The sequence below is a fragment of the Sylvia atricapilla genome, chromosome 6 (genome assembly GCF_009819655.1).
Source record: "Sylvia atricapilla isolate bSylAtr1 chromosome 6, bSylAtr1.pri, whole genome shotgun sequence".
Taxonomy (NCBI): Eukaryota; Metazoa; Chordata; class Aves; order Passeriformes; family Sylviidae; genus Sylvia; species Sylvia atricapilla.
The window spans coordinates 7730714-7750760 of NC_089145.1; the positions used below are offsets into that span (position 1 = coordinate 7730714).

Sequence of the window (20047 nt, forward strand, 5' to 3'; positions counted from 1 at the left end):
ATCACATGTCTGTGTTGTGCTGTCACACACCTGAGCTTTTGGGCTGAAGTCAGCATGGAATAGGATTTTCTATGCTGGCAGCACAGCCTGTATCACTGATCCTACAAATTCAGTGAGGAGTATGATTATGCATTTTTGGGATGCGGTTTTTTTTCGTCTCTCTCATTATACTTCAGAGGTTTCTGTTTGGCTTTCATCAAGGCAGAGTCCCTTCCAGAAGCATTTTTTGCAGTGGGTGTTCACTTAACTCTTTCCTTTCCCTGAGAGCTGGACTGGCATGGCTGTGCCAGGCTTGCCAGAGCTCTTCCCTCGTTTTTGTGGCACAAAAGACTGTCAGCTCAGTAGTGTCAGGGGTGCCACAAGCACTGAGATTGGGGATTTTAATGTATTTGTGGCACTTGAGACAGCATTTGCTTCAAATGTTTCTTTCCCCTTGTGGCTACATAATAAATAGTGCAAAAGAACATCCTGGGCTGGAGGCAATTCCAGCCCTTACTCCTTTTCAGATGTGGAGAATTCTGGACATCAAAGGAGGTCTGGGTTTTGCTATACTGGTTAAGAAAGAGAGTATGAAACAAGGAATTCATCTGAGCAACATCCATATCATGGTGGTGAGCAGCCGGTGGGAGCTGGGTAAGAAAGTGATCATGGAAGAGAGAAATTCATACAGATTTCCATGTGTTGCCCTACTCAGTGATCCTGTCAGGGCACCGGGAGAGGACTGCTTGGAAAGGAAGGATTACTGGGTCTGAGACTTATACATTGCTGACTGAAAAAGAAAAAAAATTAAAAAAACCCACAACCTCCAAACTTTGTTCTGTATTGACTTAGGAGAATATGAAATCCAGGCAGCATTAGGAATTGCTTGCTCTCCGTAACTCTGCTAGTGGAATAGGTGATAAGTGTGCATCAGAACTTTGCCTGCAGTGACGTAGCTCATTTGGGGTGTGTTTGCTTTCAGCTTCTTTATTCTCTGAAGTTTTCTTCAGAGATTTTAAGATAACATGAAGAGAGCAGTTTCTGGCAGAGCTTGCAAGCCAGAGAGGCACCAGCTGTTGTTTTTACCACCTGTGGCCCTTCTCCTGCTCTTGCAGGCATAATTGCCAGTGCCTTGTGTACAGAGCACTTTCAAACTACCTGAAAATCTGAACAGGTCTGAGCAGCACCTGATGGCTGCAGATGTCAGCCTGCTCCCAGTGCTTCCCATGACGTGTGGAATGCAGGGATGAGGATGCCTAAATTATTGCAGGGCATGCACAGCCAGCTCCTGGAAAGCAGTGAAGATTTTGGGTGCATTTTTATGGACTCAGGACTTCTGAGTGCCTGGGATGTCTGGTCCTGTGAAATTCTGCTGCTGCTGCAGTCAGGTCCGTGCCCCCTTAGGTGGAAAAGTTGAGCTTTTAACAGCCTGGGTGCCTTGGTGGTATTGCTTAATTGATAGCACACGTTCCTGCTGAGATGGAAAAGGATTCTAATCTGATGGAAAAGCTGAGAATCGTTGTGTTGAGTGTGTGCTGAATTATTAACTACCCCGAAGTGGGATTAGGTTTCTGGGACGATGAAAGTTGCAAACCTTTGCATGTGCAAAGCAAGGAAAATGGGTGTTGTGAGGAAAGCTGTGGGAAACAAACAAGCGTTTTTGCTTTGCTTGTTGAGTTATTTGTGCATTTATTTCAGATTCTCCTGAATAAACATTAATCCTATTTATCAGGAGTTGTTTTCAATCGAATTGGATGCTTAGTTGAATTCAAATGCTTTAACCCTATTTCTGCTTCTTTTCCTGTAAATTATATTGATTTTTCAATACAGACATAATTTCAAACATTAGAATGAAATTTATTAATTAATTTTATTTACTTTTTCAGACTACAGCTGCTTAAACTTGGTAATATTTTGAGGGTTTTCCTGAACTCTTTGCCTCCACTGTCCAACTACATCTTTCTAATTAAGAAACCACTTTGACAAAAAATAGTCTACCTGTTGTTTGCTCTTGGTTTTGGCATCCAGTAGTTAAACCATTTTAAACAGCTTGTTCATCATACTTCATGGCTGACCCTGCTATTTCTAAATCTAATAATGGGGCTTAAAAAGTTTAAAATTAAATGTGGCATTGCAGGATCATTCAGCTCAACCATGTTTTCTCTCTATTCTAATTTTGTGCCAGCTTATTTCACAGCAGCTGTTTCCAGTCACTTAGAATTTGCCTATGGAATTATTTTTCTGGTTGGGCTGGGAGGAAAGAAAGCAAATTAAGACATCCTTCTAAATATGAGCAAGTTTTAATGTGTGAGGTTGGTTTCACTTTATCTTGTGCAGCTGTCATTTAGGTTTGGTTTTAGTTAGCAGCAGAGTTCATCAAGCATCTCTAACCTCCTCTCAAAGGTATTGATTTCACACTGAATGCCACTTGTCTCTGGCTCTTCCAAAGCACATACTAAATATAAAGTGCCATTTATTTATATATGTTACAGATGGGCCAGGAGAAGAGCTGTTTGTACATGGGCCATCTAACTCCTGCCTTTGTCATTTTAATTCCTTTTCTGTGGAATTATGTCCTACTTTTGACACAGTAATGCTATGAAGGTTTCTGGAGTCTCACCTGAGGGGGTTTTCTTGTACCTGAGAAGCCTCAGAAATTTTGAAAATGTCTTTTTCTTAATGTAGCAAGGTATGAGGAAGCAGCATTATTAAAAGATTTATGGCTGCTCTACCTGAACGTGGACAAAAGAGACTTTCTGTCTGTCCTGCCTCTTCCTTTTGTGGCATGGGATAAGTCTGTGGGTTTGGCTATAAGCTGCTGGCTAGTATTTTGTGGCTCTTGTAACTTCTGAATTAAATATCCAGCGTAAAGCTACTTGCAATTCCAAAGAAACCTGAGTCAGTGAGCCACTGACTCCCTCTGGGGAGTCTGGTGCCCTGTTCCATCTGAACCAAGGTGTTGTAGCTAATTTTAGTAAATGTTCATGCTGTGAAAGAGCCTCAAAAAGACCTGTTCTACCTTGAAACTGGAAACAGTTGTGAAGGCACCAGCTGGAGTTCCACTGGGATAAGGGTTTCTGCCATTTCTGCACTGTCAAGCTGGCCCTGTGGAGGAGTCTCTGGATGCAGAGAGCTTCCCTTTTTAATGACAAAGCAAAAGAGAATTGCAAGGTGGCAGCAGGAATGTTTCTGGACTCCCTGACATCACCACAAGTGGAGAAGCTGCCAGTTTGTGCTCAGAAATCTGTGCATCCTGTTGGAGCTGCCCTTCTGTAGCACCTCGTGGGGGTTAACAGAGCTCTTGCCAAAGAGGAGCACAGACCAAGCCTTGGTGCTTCAAAGAAAGTGAGGGAGGTGGATGTGTGTGTCCTGCCAGTTCCATCCCCAGCTGGTGCTGTGCTGGGAAGTTTGTGGGGAGGATGGTAAAAAAACAAACCTAATCCTCACTTCTGTCCATTAAAGGTTTCTTGGGTGACAGGAGATGAGTATCAGACATTGTGATGCTGATTGAGCATAATATTTGTAGAGTAAATTGTCTGTAATGGCTTTTCTGAATTTTGTCTTAAGCACAGTGAGCTAGAAAAGACTCAAATGGGTGAAACTCTTGTATGAGTTAGGTGAACCTTTGTGAAGGCCTTAATTTGACTGTGGATGCTGTTCCTGCCCTGTCCTGGCTGTTCCTTAGCTCTAGGGCTCCTGATTTTACTGCAGAGTTGAGGTTACAGGAGGATTGTTGGAAACTATAATGAAGAAACTAATAAAAAATTATTTGCTATGTCATCTGTTTTTCTGTCCACCAAAATCTTTTTCTCTGCTTTGGAAGATGGATTAAGCTCCTCAAATTTTTTCCACTTGAGAAGATTGAGAAACCACGAAACTTATGTTTTTCATGTATATGAAAGCTAAGAGAAAGGCACTTCAAACTTGAGATACCTGAAAAAATACTCAGTGCTATTTGCTACAGAGTTGGGGAATTGAGATGAAATATCATATAGATTTTCATACTTTAATTTGGGTTGCTTTCTAAGATGGATTTTTTGTGTGCTTTTATCACTGATACACACAAATCCAAGAAGCTGACCAGCGAACTGGTGCACTTTAAAATAATTACTTTTTCTTTTGTGTTATTCTCCTGATTTCTCCTGCATCTGTTGCTTAACTCCTCCTCCACGTGAAGATCCTGCCCAGATAGAGAGAGAGGTAATGGAGTTATTTCTCTGCCCCGTGCTAGACCTGGAAACAGAATTATTTTGCTAGTAAATTCTGTGTATAAATTATCAAAGAGGAGGCTCTGGCCCCAGCTGAGCACTTTGCAGTTTCTTCCTACTGGATGATTTGGAAGTGCAAATGAATGCAATCAAGTGCCATTTCAGCAAAAGTGTACCTCTGAGCCAGCATATTAAAATATGTTCCAAATTATTCCTCACATGACTACAAAACTTTCCAAAAAAAGGTTTCTCATCTTAGCTTCAGAGTCAGAATCATGAGTTAGTCTGGAATGTAGATTCTGTTCCATGTAAACTTGGCTTTGTGCAGTATTCTGGGTTTATACTCATTTGTGTCTACTTTATCAGAAAGGAAACACGTAATCTGTCTTTTTTAGTTTGCCTTTTATGTGCTTCACATAGTTCTTTGTGCTGAAACTATAGGAATATATTCTTTGCATCATTTTTTTTTCTTACCTCTCTATTTTTTGTCTTTTTTTTTTTTTTCTCTTTCCTCCCATGTTTTCAGTCAGTAGTGAACCTGATCAGTGACCTACAGGAGCAGATGTGTAGACTGCAGCTGGAAATTAATAGTAGGATCCAAGAAAGAAAGTCTCAAGATAGGAAACCAGACTGGACGCCTAATGGTCCTCAATCTGGTGCAAGATCAGTAGAGCCTCTGGGCCAGAAGAATTGTTCTCAGTGTGAAGTATGAGAAGCACCCCAAGGCAGAAGCCTTTGCATTGCCTCTTCTCTCTCTTGCAGAAACTAAATTCCACTAACCAGAGCTGCCTTGGGGATGTTTTGGCATTAATCTTTGTGGCTTTCATTAGCAAAGAGTGAGAGTGCCGGAAAAAATGACCAGAAAAAAAAAATCCCACCCCAGACTCTCCACCCCAATTCCTGGGACAAATTTGGTCACCATTGATGGCTGTCCACTAAAGCACAGAAATCTTGTAAAACCCAATCACCCCTTTCAGATTTTTCCCAGTTTCCATTTCACTTGTAAGTCTGCAGTGCTGGTGGGGTGTGGGTTTTTTGGCTTTGGGGGTTGAGATTTGTCTGATGTGCAGCATGCTGGCATGGTTTGATAGTTTGCAGCTTTTCCTTATGATGGTGCCACCCTAGCTGTGCTTGATGGTGTGGCCTAAGCAGTCCTCTGAACACAGATTATTGACTCCTGGGTATCTTAAAAGCTTAACATAAGTGTAAAGCAATTTCAGCTAAGACTCTCTGACATGAACCCTTTCTTTTTCTAATGAAAACAGCCATAATAAGAATAATCTGCTTGTACTTTTAAAATAGCAAATCCAACACGGTTTTGTTTATTCCCTGGCATTAGCAGGTACCAGAATTTACGTAACAGATCCTGGTTGTATTTGATCAATAATGTGTCACGTGGCAAAACAAAAGCTACTTTGCATAAATGGCTTCATTTCACTGAAGGTGGAATGATACCTGTATGCCTAGATAAAACTATTTTAATACTTGATTTCAAATCAGCTTGTTGCCACATCTCTTCAGTTAAAATTTGCATGCCCAGAACTCATAAGTAATCTGTTTGTATTGTGAGGGAGTTTTTCAGTAATTTCTCTCACTGGTTTATATTATAAAAATAACTATTCTGTGTGTTACACCTATTTTGAGAATAGTGCTGTTGTTGCTGGACTTGTGTTCATGCAGAACTGCTTAATGGACTATTAGAATTCTAAGATATAGTTTGGAGAAATAATCTGAGAGTCAAATCTGGGAGTCATTCTAAATAAATCTTAAGGTAATCCAAGATGCTAGTGTGGTGCTTAATGTATATACTGCACAGGGGTCCAAAATTGGGTTGCTCCTCCAAACTTCTCCTTCCTCAGTTCATTTTGAGACATTTTGTCTTGTCAGAGCTCCACTGAGGTTTTAATAATATTGTCCTTTAGAATGAGAAAGATACAATTCTGTCTTGGAATGGGAGAAGGGACATTTAAGGGACAGCTTCTTAGAGTAGGTCACAGTTCTCAGTGTGGTGGTTCAATGCTGACTACTGTGTGGTTCATGCATGATCTGTAACTCAGGACTGTGAAAAATTAATATCTGCCAGAAAAACCTTACCTTCAATTTCCTTCTTTGTCTGCAGGGTTTGTTACAGGAACTCAGACACCTCAAAATTAAAGTGGAAGAACTGGAAAACGAAAGAAATCAGTATGAGTGGAAATTGAAAGCAACTAAAGTAAGCAGAATCCTTGGCATTTTCTAAGAACAGGCTTCCATCAGCTGGGGAGGGATATGCTCCCCTTCTTGTCAATATTTGCTTTTCTGACATTTACCTGGTGGCAGGGTAGCTATGAAGTCAAGTTTTCTTTAAGCATCTTTGGAATAAATATCTTGGTTTGAAGATGGTGTATCTTTTTATGCGCCTTTTGCTCCCTCCATGCAGTTTTCAGTCTGGTACTGCTTGCAATTCTTATCTTAGGAAACCACAAAAGGCATTTTGAGTTGCAAAGAACTCCTCAGAGTAAGGGCCTCTTTGAAGGCTTCCTGGCCTTGATTTGTCTAATTGTGACAAGCCTCTGTGGGGTATATTTTCCAGCCTTAAGAGACATGCAAAGCTTGTTGGGTGTTTTCTTACTATGGAATATATTCTCATTTACATTAAGTCCAAAGTACACCATCAGATCATCTGCTTTGAATTTGTGTATCACACTGCACAGGCAGCTGCCTTACACTTCAGTTGACCTTCAATCCTGCAAAGCTGGTGGATCATAATCTGGAGAAACTTGACATGTGAAACATTTAATCATTTTCCTCAGTAATTAGTTTTTATAGTGGAACATTCTCACTGTTATTTCTAGTTTGAATTTTTAGCCCTTTTCCACTAGATTAAAAAGCACCATATGATTTTTCCTTCTTGTGCTGTAATCACATCTTCTTTCATTTGTGTAATAATCCCTATTGATATGAATGACTGACTCTGGAGTTGTGGTTGAATCTTTGAGAAACATTTCAAATTATTAAACTGAGTTTTCTATTTAATGCTTGATAGCTTGATCCAGACATGACAAACAGCTATTATTTGTATTAGCATTTCTTTCTTTTGAGAATTCTTGGATGAATAACAGAATGTTGCTGTCATGTCTTTTTTCTCATTAAGATAATAGTTCTTCAATACACATTTTCTCTGATGTGATGGAGATGAACAGTCTTTGAAAATATTTTCTCAAGCAGTTTGTGGCCAGCTGCCAAGACAGATAGAAATTATGGAAAATGTAGGAGCAGAAGGAAAGAAGAATCATAAAACCCACTGAGGGAGAGAAGATGCAGGTCTGGAAAGGAAGAAAAGTACAAGGAAAGAGAGAGGAAGCAGAAAAACAATCAGAGATTACAGGAATTAGACATTAAGGGAAAAGAGAGCTTCTGAAAGAGCTCTGAGATCAAGTAAACTGGGGAGGCAAATCCGGATCTTGTATTAAAAGGTCTGAAAGCTTTTGTCTTCCTGTTGTTCCAGCTTCTTAGATGAGAAATTGGAATATATCCATGGCTGGATATAAAAAGCATGTTAGCCAGTGGGAAGTGTATGCGCTTCAGAGATGCAACAGGGCAGATTCTTCTATTCCACATGGAATTTTAGGCAGACCAGTGACGTTACCCTGCAATCCAACCGCTTGCTTCCTGGTGAAAATAAGTTTGTATGTTAATTAATCTGTGTTTCTCCCTATTTGGATAATGTTGTTTGGTGTTTTGCATCTTTCCTGCTTTATTTTAGTATTTTGAGAAACTGGTCACATTCTTTTTTTTGTTTGTTTGTTTTTTGTCCTTTACCTGAAAGGGGGCTTGAAGTACTTTTACAGGGGAAAAGCAGAACATTGACACACCGAGATTTTGAGACCTCTTAAGAAAAGCTTATCAAACTGCTGACTTAAGAAATATGCTGATGGCCATTTTTCTCATCAATACAAAAACCAGATTAGAATCATTGCATTTCAAGCTGAACAATCAGAATTCTTCTTCCTCTGTCTTGTTGAGCTCTTTCGTGTGATATTTTCTATCCAAATCTAGCAGCCCTAAATTTCCAGTAAATGTAAATGAACACTGATTATTTTTTTTTTTTTTGCATGTGTGTGGTTGTTTTCCAGGCCGTGCTTCCCCTCTATCCTATTTGTTGTTGAGGAAAAACCTTTTTGTTGTCTTGCTGACAAGGCTCAGCATTAATAGATTCTCAGTTATACTAATAAGTAGTAACTAGGATTAAAAATAACCAGTATCTGTTTAAAAATCTTTTTATATCTTTTAGAGGTTTTCATGCAAAGTTTGAGTTGCTTATAATAGTCATTATCATTATATGACCAGCTTTGTAGCATTGAGTGTTTTCCAGAGTTTCCTTACCTACATAAATCCTTGAAAGTCTGACCTTTCTCTACGTCTGTCCTCTCCAAGAGCTAATTACGTGGGGCAAAATGAGCTTCTCTAGTAGCAATAGGACCATAAATATGTATAGTTGTTCTAGTGAAATATCCTGAGTTGGTAACTGACCTCAAGCACAGTGTTACACTCAGACATCATCTAGTCCTTGGGAAAGGCTCACAGACTATGGGTGGGGAAGTTATTCTGGCTTTGCTGTGCTCTTTTTCAGGCTGAGATAGCTCAGCTCCAGGAGCAGCTGGCTCTCAAAGACGCAGAGATAGAACGCTTGCAAAGTCAGCTCTCCAGGACCTCCTCGTACACTGAAGTGGCAGAAAGAGGTAAGAGGAGGGGAAACAATTCAAAAAACTGAACAATTCAAACAATTAAAAATTCAAAACCCTACTTTAGCTTTGCTTTGGATTGTAAAGGGATATAAAGAAACACAAGAATGGGCTTCACATTTATTTTGGGAGGAAAAGTGTCAATTAATTCTGTGTTCTGGTAGAGGCCTTTAATGTGTGAAATTCTACTCTAATCTAGAAGCAGCACAATTCGAAATAAGTATCCTCAAGGCCCTGAAACTTTTTCTACTGGTGTTTTATTTATAATTGTAAAGACTCATTGTAATTCAATGGGAATTTATTTTTCAGGTATACTATACCTTGAAAATTTCTTTGAAAAATCTTGACAGTTTCTGTTTTTTAAGGAAAAAAGGGGTCATGGTAGTAGCTAACCCTAATGTTTCAAGGTCCAAATGTCCTAAAAGAGAGTCATTGTTTCCTTTCTTTATTACTGTCTCATTCAGGCTCCCTGTCCCATAAGGATTTGCACCAGATGGACTTTCAGTGTCCTTGCCAGCCTGGCTTAGAGTTCTCTGGTATTGCAGGTTTCTGTTTTAAGCCTGCACTGTTGACACAGGCCAATGGCAAACAAACCAGTTTGTTTAGCCTTTGGTCTCAACCAGTGGTGCCACAGCTCTGTGAAATATTCTCTCCCTGGGGCTCCTGCCAATCACTGGGCCAGGAGAATATGGAATTAGGGACCTTTTTCCTCTACAGCACCAGCACTCATCCATCCAGGAGTATTTGTGTGCAGGTCACCACAGGGCATCAGCTTTGCTGCTCTAACAGCTTCTGTGAGTGTTCACTGAGGCTTCCCAAGACTGCTCTGGCTGGGATGTGAATTCCCATGTGCTGTGCTTCCTCCTTCCCAGGGCTCCCCAAGAACCTCCTGTGGTTCATTCCAACGCAGTGACTTAACTCCTCCTTGTGCTGACCTCTCTCAGCTGCAGAGCTTGTGCATGGACACAACTGCATGTCTAACCAGAAAATCCGTTTGGCTGACAGCGGTGCTTGGTAGTGGAACCCTCCTACTAATAGAATTTTGTATTTTCTGTGAGATTCCCAAGTCATTGATGGTGTTTCAAAGGAAAGATAGGGGTATGACAGTACATCCAGAGCTCAGCAGCTTCTACAAGTGTGGTGAAACTGTCCTTGATTCCAGTGGCAGAAGAACCAAACTCTCTACAGAATCCATGGGCTGTATTCAAGGAAAGCACTTAGACTGTATTTGAATGGAAACCATAACAATCCTTCTGAAAAAAAAGAAAAAATACTGATTTTTTCTGAATTTTAGGTGCTCTTCTCAAATAAAGTTGAAAAATTATGTCAATGTACTTGTAGTATGCTAGAATGCATATCCTAATTAAATTGCAAAATTGATCTAATTGTGCTTTTTCTACATACTTTATTTGACTCTCACCATTTACCATCGTAGAGGAAGTTTATAGGAGAAGGCTAAAAGAAAAACGTAAGCCTTGCAATTCCCTTTTGGCTTTATCTCACTGCTCCTTTCACACCAATGTTCACTCAGATGCATTCTGCAGCAATAATTCCATGTTTGTTTAGATTTGGCTGTCTAATGGTAATTCACACGAGATGCTGCTTTCACTGCTTGCAGCAAGCAGACAGCTCCTTGCCCTGTTCAGTAACATTTCACTGCAGAAATAAAGGTCAGAGATTCATAAATCAAATTGTTGGACTTCAAAGGGATGTTATCAAGGTTAGCAGAGCCAAAACTTAACAATTACCCCCTTTCTATTTGCACATATATAAACCCCATTTAATATTGTGAAAGACAGCTTTTATTGAAAGCCTTCCTCTTCAGAGGGGAAGATTTAGGCTTTGTCTATTTTATTTTTTTTATATTGCTGTATTAAAATTTTAAAAAAGTCCTAATAAATGTCCCCATACTTGATAATGTTAATGAATATAGTAAGAAGAATTTGCTTTAGTGTGCTTAAATCTACCCTTGACACCAGTCCTTTTTGAAGTCTAATATTTATAAAAAGAAATTAGTAGGACTGTGATTTGTTTTAAAAGTCTCACAATTGCTTGCCCACTGCCTGTTAGCTTTAGTTTTTGATTTGGCTGTACCTGTGCATGTCCTGTGTCTCTTCTTTGAGAAAATGCCTGTGAGGCTCACTTACATGTTTTAAAACTTAATAATTGAAGGTATTCACTTTCCAGAATCCCTGCAATAAAAACTAATTACAGCTTTTTCAAACAGCTCAGCTATGACATTGTTCAGTATCCAGCTGTAAAACCTTTTTTCACAGATGCTCTTTGGCAATGTTGATTTTCTTTCCCCTCTCTCCCTTCGTGCCTGCTGCCATATCTGTTTTCATGGTTTTTTGGGAACAGTTGTGTCTGGTTTAATGTCACAGCATGAATAGCTCGAGTGGTAGTGACAACAGAAGAACTATTTCAGCTTCTTCTCTATCACACTTGGTTTAGTCAGGAGGACTTGCTGGGACTATTGTGCAGAGAAAAATGAGAGATTTGGTTCACCAAAGTTAGGACATGATTAACAACCTCATATATTTTGAGAGTGTGTTTTAACTGACTTGACTATAACATTACTGGATAATCTCTGTCACTAAATTGTGCGTGAGAAAAATCTCCATTAGCTCGTGACGTAGTTTTTAACCAAGTTGCTCTTACTGAAACGTTTAAGTAAATTACATTTTACAGATTTTGCTTGTATCAAAACAGGTTTTTGTTATTTTTCATTCCCAAGTTCATGGATGTACTTTAACTGCTTCTCAGATGGAATATATTTTCAATACTACTTTACATTATTTCCTTAACTATATAACAGCAAACACACTCTCATCTTTTGTAAAATAAACTCCAGTGTTTATTTTCTTTTTCATTGCTTGCCTTTTATAGTTTAAAATAGCGTTATGTAGTTTTTTTGTAAGCAAAACCAGGATGTTTGTGTTGTGCAATACTTTTAATAGTTCAGCTTTTTAAAAAAATCTACATTAAATGTAGTTTAATAGTGCACTGGCCATGTCACTGACATGGTTTTGGTTATTAGTAAGAACATAGGGAGAATACCTCAAAACATCTATTTACAGTAAACATATCAAATCTTATTTCTCTTACAACATTTTAAAACATTTTTAGATCAAGAAGTTCAGCGGTTGAAGATAGGAATGGAGACATTATTGGCTGCAAATGAAGAAAAGGTGAGAAAATAATCCTTGTTCTACATATTAAGAATGAAATGATGGTTTCGAATCTCTGAAATGTTTCGAATAACACACTTTCTGTAAGGACTAAATGTGAAAGGGGATTCATTCTTCATAAGGCAGTAATTTTTGTGGTAATAAATCAAGCCATGGGATTTTCCTGGATGGTTGCACACTCATATATTATTACATGGACAATAATATGCATCCTTAAAAACTTCCTTTAGCAAGTGGGGAATCTAAACAAAGCAACATTAATTCTGGAGAACATTAATGTGGCTCATAACATTAATTTCTCAAAATAGCCCTAGCGTCAAACTCCTGTGGTTTCCCTACCTCTGTAATTTCACACTGTCCAGGAAATATTGTGTACAAGGGCAAATAATATTCTTTACAAGGCATGTGAAAGAATGAGCCTCTTTTCCTGAAAATCACAGAGATGTAGTACAGTGTTTCTGCAGTTAAAAATGAAGGCTTTCAAATGTAATTTTATTTATTTAATGTTTTCCACAGGACCGTCGGATAGAGGAGCTGACGCTGCTGCTAAGCCAGTACAGGAGGGTCAAGGACATAATGATTGCAGCTCATGGTAAAATGTCTTGTGAATTATTTCCTGGTTTTAAGTTTATGTGGTGTTTCCTGTGACCATTATGATCTGTGATCTTCAGCCATGTTTTACAGCATAAAATGACACCAAGAGAACTCATTTTCCTTCCTTTAAGGAAAAGCCTGACAGCTGACTGGACAAGTTTTGTTTGGAAGGAACAACTGAAAACCCATGTTGCTTTGCTGCACACAATTCTGTGTATTTAACTTCAAAATCTGGGGGGAAGAAACAAATTTTTGTCCCATTTCTCATTTACACTGTAGGAAGTGGAGTGGGTTTTAGGACAATCTCATTTTAAGTTGCCACCATAATTTTCATCACTGAATTTAATCTGGGAAACTTGACCTTCTGAAAGGACAGTTTGGTTCCACACACACCATCACATTAACAGGCAGTAACAATATGTTGAGGCCTTGCATGACAGAATGGAAACTTGTGTATAACACATTAAAATATGTAATGAGAGTAAATATATTTAGCACACAAAATAGGGAATGAGAGTAAATCTCTCTCTGAATGTTCATCCAGTAAATAAAAAAAAGAAACAAGGACCAAGCAAGGACACTCTGGATTATTGAGCTGATAGTGCAGAGAGCACACTTTGCCTGTTTCTCTCCCTTTCTACTTCTGCTCTCTGATGCTTTCAGGTTCTTCTATCTCTGGTGGCAGTGAAGAGGAACTTGAGGCAACTTTAAGGAAGTGGAATCTTTTGAATAACTCTCAAGGAGAATTACTGAAAACAGAGGTACGCATGTTCTAGAAGCAGGTTCTGCTGTATAGATGATTTTTTGCTGTTAGTTTCTCTGTAGTAATGTAGATAAATGTTCAGCCCTGGCCGAATTTTTGTATTTCTTGGTATGGGCACAGTAGATTCAGCAGCAGACACCAGAGTCACAGGACTTGAAACTCTTGTCTCTTACCCAGGCCTCTGCAGGAGAATTGTCACCAGCTGTGCTCCCTCCAGTGGCACACAAAGCCATGGAAATCAGGCAAGACCTTTCTTTCTCGTGTTTCATGTGGGTGATGCTAAATTGTATTATTTAGACTGTTTAACTGTTGGCATCTTGTCTTGATTTTTCTTGGCTTTGCTGCAGTTTTGGGCACTTGTGAAACATGTGCTTGTCATGGAGATTTGCAGTTGCTTAGATGTTTAAGGTTTGAATTATAGGAATAAATCAGTATTTGTATATATCAGGAGATGTATGCACTTAGTCCTTAAAATCATAAAATTTCTTTCTATTTAAAGTGGAAGCATTCCAGTACCTTCAAGTAATTTAACCTCTCAGCAGGAAGAAACTTTGGAAAACACAAATAGGTAAGAATGAGTAACTTTCATCGAAATGCACAACAATTTTCTTTTCTAAAATCCCTAAATGTTGCACATTGCTCACAGGGTGTTATTGCTGTGTTTGCTAAGATTTTCTAAAATCATCTACAGATAAAATGTTAAAGCTGCCCACTGGGGCTGGCTGCCTTTCACTGCTGGTCAGAGGATGTCTTGCTGCTGTCTCTGCCTTTTTCCACTGCAGTTGTCCATGGTGTGATTTTCAGACTAAAAACACAATAAAATAAATGAATCTCTTAATGCTGAACTATGTTTCATGCATTTCATTTGACTTATACAGCTGTTGTGCATGAGACACTGGTGATATTCAAACAAGCCATGTTGGATTAACTGCTGCTGTTTTGCCTGTCCCATTTTAAGGGTTCCACAGAAAAAAAAGTCAAGTAGCTTAGAAGACTTGCAGAGCGAATGCTTGGAAAAGGTTGGTTTATTTGTAATCACAGCTTCTGGTGTTTAATGTCACAACTAAAAGTCAAAGATCAAGTATAAATATTCTTTTTGTTATACATACAGTAACTTTAACCGCCACTAACTCTGTAGGTGGGAGAAGAGCCCTAAAACAGCTCATTTTCAAGCTGGCTGACAGACTTTTGTGGACACACCTTCAAATTCAGTTTTTGTCCTGAGAGAAACAAAAATATTTAAGTGAAATACAAGAAATAATGAGGAGTCATTTTGTTAAACTGCAGTATTATTTTGTTTATAGGTGTTTTTAGAATATTTTTTACTTCCAAATTATGAAAAAAAAAAATTAGGGCAGCTAATCCTGAAAGTAGCTAAATGTTGGAACTGGGTATTTCTACATAGGATTCCTTTTAGGGTGTTTGCATGTAGCTCTGTTTTCCCTTAGCTTTCTGATACAAATGGCATTCCTGAAGATGACAGGGATGCTGCCTTAGTTAATCCAAAGACTTTCATTCCATTCCAGAATAAAACCTCCCAGTTTGCAAAGTCTTGTTCCATTGTGGTCCACAGTCTTGTTTTTTCATTATGTACACTGGCATTTTTCTACTCTTTTGTAAGTCTGCTTTGTGAGACTGTTGTTGTTTTCTGTACTCAAATTAGGCTTAATACCAGGTTAGCTACACCCAGTAATGCCATTTAAACCAGATACCAGTAATATGATTGTTCCAGCTCTTAAATTTTTAAAATCTTTTCTTAATATTTTATTATTTTTCTTGAATTGCTGGAGATGATAGTGACCAAATAGAATGTGTCAAATTGGTGCTGCATTTCTTTGATTGTAGTCACACACATGTGACAAATCAGAACTAACATTTCATTCCATGAAGAACTGATGAAGGTTTTCTCATCATAACTTTTAGCTATTTTCTTGTCTTAAATCAAAAATCTGAATTTGTCTCTGTGATATGCTGTCATAAGGCTGGGCCTACAAATCTGTGCTGGAGTCGTTCTGCCTTGCTCAAAGCTGCAATTCCCATTGCTTCCAGCAATAATAATAATAATAATAATAATAAACCACATTGATGTCCCTGACCTAACTGTGGTGGAATTTTTATCACTCAGTTTCTGTCAGAGCTCTTTATGGTTTCATCTGGATCCATACTGGATTGTGTTATTTTATGTCAGTTGTTTTCATATTGGTCTGTTAAAAGCTGTTATGTTCCCAGCTCAAAGTAAGTCTAAAGGGACCACCCAGGAACCTGAAAATGGCAAAATTCCTTTGATCATAACAGAACTTACACAGGAATTTTGTGAGAGTATAATGTAGATTGGGGAATGAACAAACACAATTAGTATTAAATATTGGATTGAGATGAATTAAGAGGTAACAGTCTTTGTAATATGTTATCCACACATTAAGCACCATCTCTATAGCAATAAGACTATATTTGTTGTTCCATGTATGTATGTTAATACTAACATTTGTCTGTTGCTTTTTTCCATAAAACTTTGAAATTGCCCTCCCCGAAACTCCATAGTATGTAGATGGAAAACCAGCACAGCCTGTTGTAGAACAAGAGGTATATTAACTGCAACCTTCCCTAACAATTCTCTGGTGTGATGTGTGGTGTGATGTGCTGTGATGGTATGGCTGGTTTTCATTTTATATTCCTTTTCTCTTCAAAACGTTTGCATAGTTCCAGTGCTGACAAACAAAACACAGGGTAAAGATTTGAGAGGGAAATCTTTTGGGTTTTACTCTTTTATCTAAAAGTTTGTTACATGAAGCTGAGGTCAGTCAGTCTCAGAATACACACTGCTGATGTAAGACACAATTTCTTTAGTCTTACAATATTTTTGGCAGTTGACAAAAAAAGGAGCAGGAGCTGAGGAACTGAGCAATCTGGCCTGCAGTTGGAGTATCCAAAGAATCCTCTAGGCCTTGGAATAAGAACAGATAAAGCAGTTGCTATCTCATTGAATTTTTAATGTATTGTCCTGTCACAGACAATGTTTTGAAACAATTCTGTTGGAATGGGGTTACTGAATAGGAGCACACTGTCCTGAAGGAAAGAGCCACAGCTAGAAAAATTCTTGTGGCATACCCACATATTTAACATAAGTTTTAATATTTAATAATATTTAACCTAAGTTTTAAAGCAATGCAGAGTGGATGAAGTGGGAGGAGCAGATGAGGAAAAGCAAGGCTGTGTCTTAGCTAGGAAACTGTCAGCTGATGGATGGGTTTAAATTGAGTTATCTGCAAGCAGGAGCCTGCAGGCAGTGGAGTCATTTTGAGCCACACTTTTTTCTCAGCTTTAAGAACATTGTGTAACAGATTGCAGATGCTGGGAGCGATTTGATTTTGTATTTATATTATCCTTCCCTCTTTTAAAAACAACAGAGTAAGCCAGTAGGGAAAGGCAGCAAGTACCAGACGCTGCCAGGAAAGCTGCCCCGAGCCCTGCAGAATGGAGAGCAGGGAATGTACAGCTCCCCTGATGGATGTGGCATGAGTGACAACGATGACAACGGCACCCCGGGCCTGAGTATGTACCTGTGCCTCTCCCAGAGGGAAAATCCAAATTGTTTGGTTGGGAGAGGTTTGAGAGGTTGGGGTTTAGTGTGGGATAGAATCTGCTATGTTAGAACAATGCACTGTGATGGTCACATGCTTCACTTAGGCAATGTCCTACTGTACTACTTTTTTTTTTCCTTTTTTTTTTTTTTTTTTTTTTTTTTTTTTTTTTTTTTTTTTAACAAATACCAGAAATATTCCCATAGCTCATGGCAGAGTGAAGGATGAGTTTAAGTTAGAGGGGTTTATTTTCCTGTTGCACCTGATGATACAGTTTGAAACTTTATGGTACAACTACCAAAAACATAAACATTTTGGGTAAAAATACCTCTATCAGCACTGTTGGTTGCTTAGCTGTGGGAGACCCTCTAGTGAAAACTTATTTTGCAACATGCAGAAAACATCCGTGGATTTTGGAGCTACAAATATATTTCCATTCCACAACCACAGCCCTGTATTAATTTCTGTGGAATTTCTGTTCTTCCCGTGGAAGCCTGTATTAATTTATTTTCAGTGGCACCTTAAACACAGATTTGTTGACAAAAAGCTGTTAAGAGTGACTCACAGGACCAGGTATATTTTTAGGACTGAAGGACTTGGGAGCTCAGGCACAAGAGTATCCCTTGTGATTCTGAAGTCTTCCTGCACTTTAAAAGTTACAGTGGGGTGGTTTTTTTGCTTTGGCTGTAGTTGTTTTGTTTTTTTTTTTTTTGTTTTTTTTTTTTTGTTTTGGTTTTTTTTTTTTTTTGTTTTGTTTTGTTTTTTTTTGTGTTTTTTTTTTGGGTTTTTTTTGTCTTGTGGGAGTTGATTTATTTTAAGGCCTTCTGGTCCCTAAAGCTGCTAGCACACTGCAATTTTAGGTTGCAATAGGTTGTGGTTGTTTTGGGGTTTTGAAAGAGCTTTTTTATGATGGCAACTTTGTAGGCAATGCATGAGCCATGCTGTAGTGTCTTTAACAGCAGGATTATCCAAGGGTGGGTGAGCTTGTAAAGGCAAATGTTCTTTTTCTAGAAACAAGCAATGGCTTCTTAAATACACTGAGTTAAGAGAACTTTTTTCTGCAGGTTGGTTTGTTTCTTGCATGTGCAGTAAATTCATTCCACCTCTAATTCTGTATTTCAGAGCAATTCGATGTAATCTTAGCCATTGCTTCATTTCAGATACTCTGCAGGCTTCGTAGAGCTCTGTAATCTCTGCTTAAAGAGCTAAAACTTTCCAGGAATAGTTAGGAAAGCCCAAACAGATCCATTTCCATCCCCAGCTGTTTAAGATGATCTGTACAGAGTTCTTGGGGCTTTGCACACCAGTGCATATTTACTTCCATGTCGAGCATAACTGCTTCTTTTTCTTTTTGTTTCTGCTTTTAATGCTTAGCTTAACTACTTTGCCCTCCTGTAACTTTATTTTGCTGGTGTTTTGTATCTTCTTTGCTTCTCCATCTGGCTTTCTGCTTCTTGGGATGACTGAAGATCGCATCAGGAGTGTCAGTGCACCCGTGCTAGGTACTGTATCCCAACAAGATGCAACTTTAACACTCATTTTGCTGCTTCCTTTGTTTCTTTCCTTTCCCCCTCCCTTTCCCTATGAAATACTAATCCCAGCTGGGCCCTCTAGACTGAATTCCTTACATGCAGTACTGAAATGAAGTAATAGCTCCTGCTGTGTGGCATTCACATGGAGTTTCTTTTTATGACACTTATTCCTGATTTCATTCTGTTTTCACTGAATTTAGAAAAAATTCCCACTGATTTTGGTGGAGGAGTTGAGGTATTAAGAGAAGGCAAGAAGACCTTAAGTGAATTCAAATAATGTAGTTCAATAGAAGACTGAAATAACAAAATTATTTTACCCAATGTTTTATTATGTTACTTTTTTGTGTCAAATGTCCAGCTGTTTTTTTATCTTCTGAGCATGTGTTTTTTTTTTTTTTTTTGTTGTTTGTTTGTTTTTTTAATACAAGAACAATTTTATAGGTATCTGTATTTTTGTATCATGTCCTGCACTCAAACACCAGCATCCCAGACAACAACTTTACCAATAATTAGTATAAAATGTGACTATAATACTGTTCTTAACCCAGGAGAAACAGAGAACATGGATGGTACAGTGGTCTCAGACGACCTCTCACCTCTCTCTTCGGGAACGGATTCAGGTTCACAATCTCCATGGTCTCCAGAAAACAGAAAGAGTCCAAAAGGGATCAAGAAAATCTGGGGAAAGTAAGGTCGTTGTTTTTTTTTACTTCACTGTCAAAGCATTTCAGCTGAGCATGAAACCAATTCCCAGCAAAATCTACAATTCTCTAAAGCAAAAATAAACCTAAAATTTGGGGTTCAGAGAAGCAGCTCTTGGATTGCCTGGGTGTGTCCTTATGGACACAGTGGGGTGGAAAATTTCTTGGGAGTGTTCACAGCATCATGCTGGTGAAAGAAATAGGACACTTCTGTCATCTTAGTGCTATTAATTTAGCATGCCAGCAGTTCTATTAGCCATGAAAAATTAGATTGTAGCAAGTTGTTCACTACAAAAGACACCAAGTAAAAAAAATAAGGGAAAACTGAACAGAAAGCAGGGTAGATTTACTCTGTGTCCACTTGACCTGCTTCAGCAACAGCACCCATTTCCAAGTCTGGATTATTAACTGGAGCAAAGTGTTACTGCTGCTCTGCGGAGCTCTTTTCTTTTTTTCCTCCAGAGCTGGATCCAGACTGACTTTCCTAGAACTCCTTCAGCTGCCTCTGGAATGTGGCATTAGCTGTTTCCAGGGAGGTTAGCAGAGCTGTTAGTTGTCACTGTAGTTTCCATGCAGAGCACACCCCCTCTGTCACCAGCTAACAGTCCTGTCGTGGCACTCTTGTCTTGCAAGAATACGAAGAACTCAGTCAGGTAACTTCCCTGCAGACGACCTGGGCCTGGCAGAGTTTCGGAGGGGTGGCCTCCGGGCAACAGCTGGACCTCGCTTATCCCGCTCCAAGGACACCAAAGGCCAGAAGAGGTAAGGGCTCCT

General features: G+C 38.8%; 1 protein-coding gene across 1 annotated transcript in view; it reads left to right on the forward strand.

The window, feature by feature from the left end:
* PPFIBP2 (PPFIA binding protein 2) overlaps positions 1-20047 on the forward strand; it is a 90475-nt gene that overhangs the window by 62098 nt on the left and 8330 nt on the right. Inside the window, exons 8-22 of the mRNA XM_066320556.1 lie at positions 4714-4893; positions 6307-6399; positions 8800-8908; positions 10347-10379; positions 12041-12102; positions 12619-12694; positions 13360-13457; positions 13637-13701; positions 13959-14027; positions 14418-14478; positions 16001-16042; positions 16867-17011; positions 18510-18542; positions 19121-19259; positions 19907-20035. Coding sequence (XP_066176653.1) covers positions 4714-4893; positions 6307-6399; positions 8800-8908; positions 10347-10379; positions 12041-12102; positions 12619-12694; positions 13360-13457; positions 13637-13701; positions 13959-14027; positions 14418-14478; positions 16001-16042; positions 16867-17011; positions 18510-18542; positions 19121-19259; positions 19907-20035 — 1334 coding nt within the window. The remainder of the gene's footprint in view (positions 1-4713; positions 4894-6306; positions 6400-8799; positions 8909-10346; positions 10380-12040; positions 12103-12618; positions 12695-13359; positions 13458-13636; positions 13702-13958; positions 14028-14417; positions 14479-16000; positions 16043-16866; positions 17012-18509; positions 18543-19120; positions 19260-19906; positions 20036-20047) is intronic.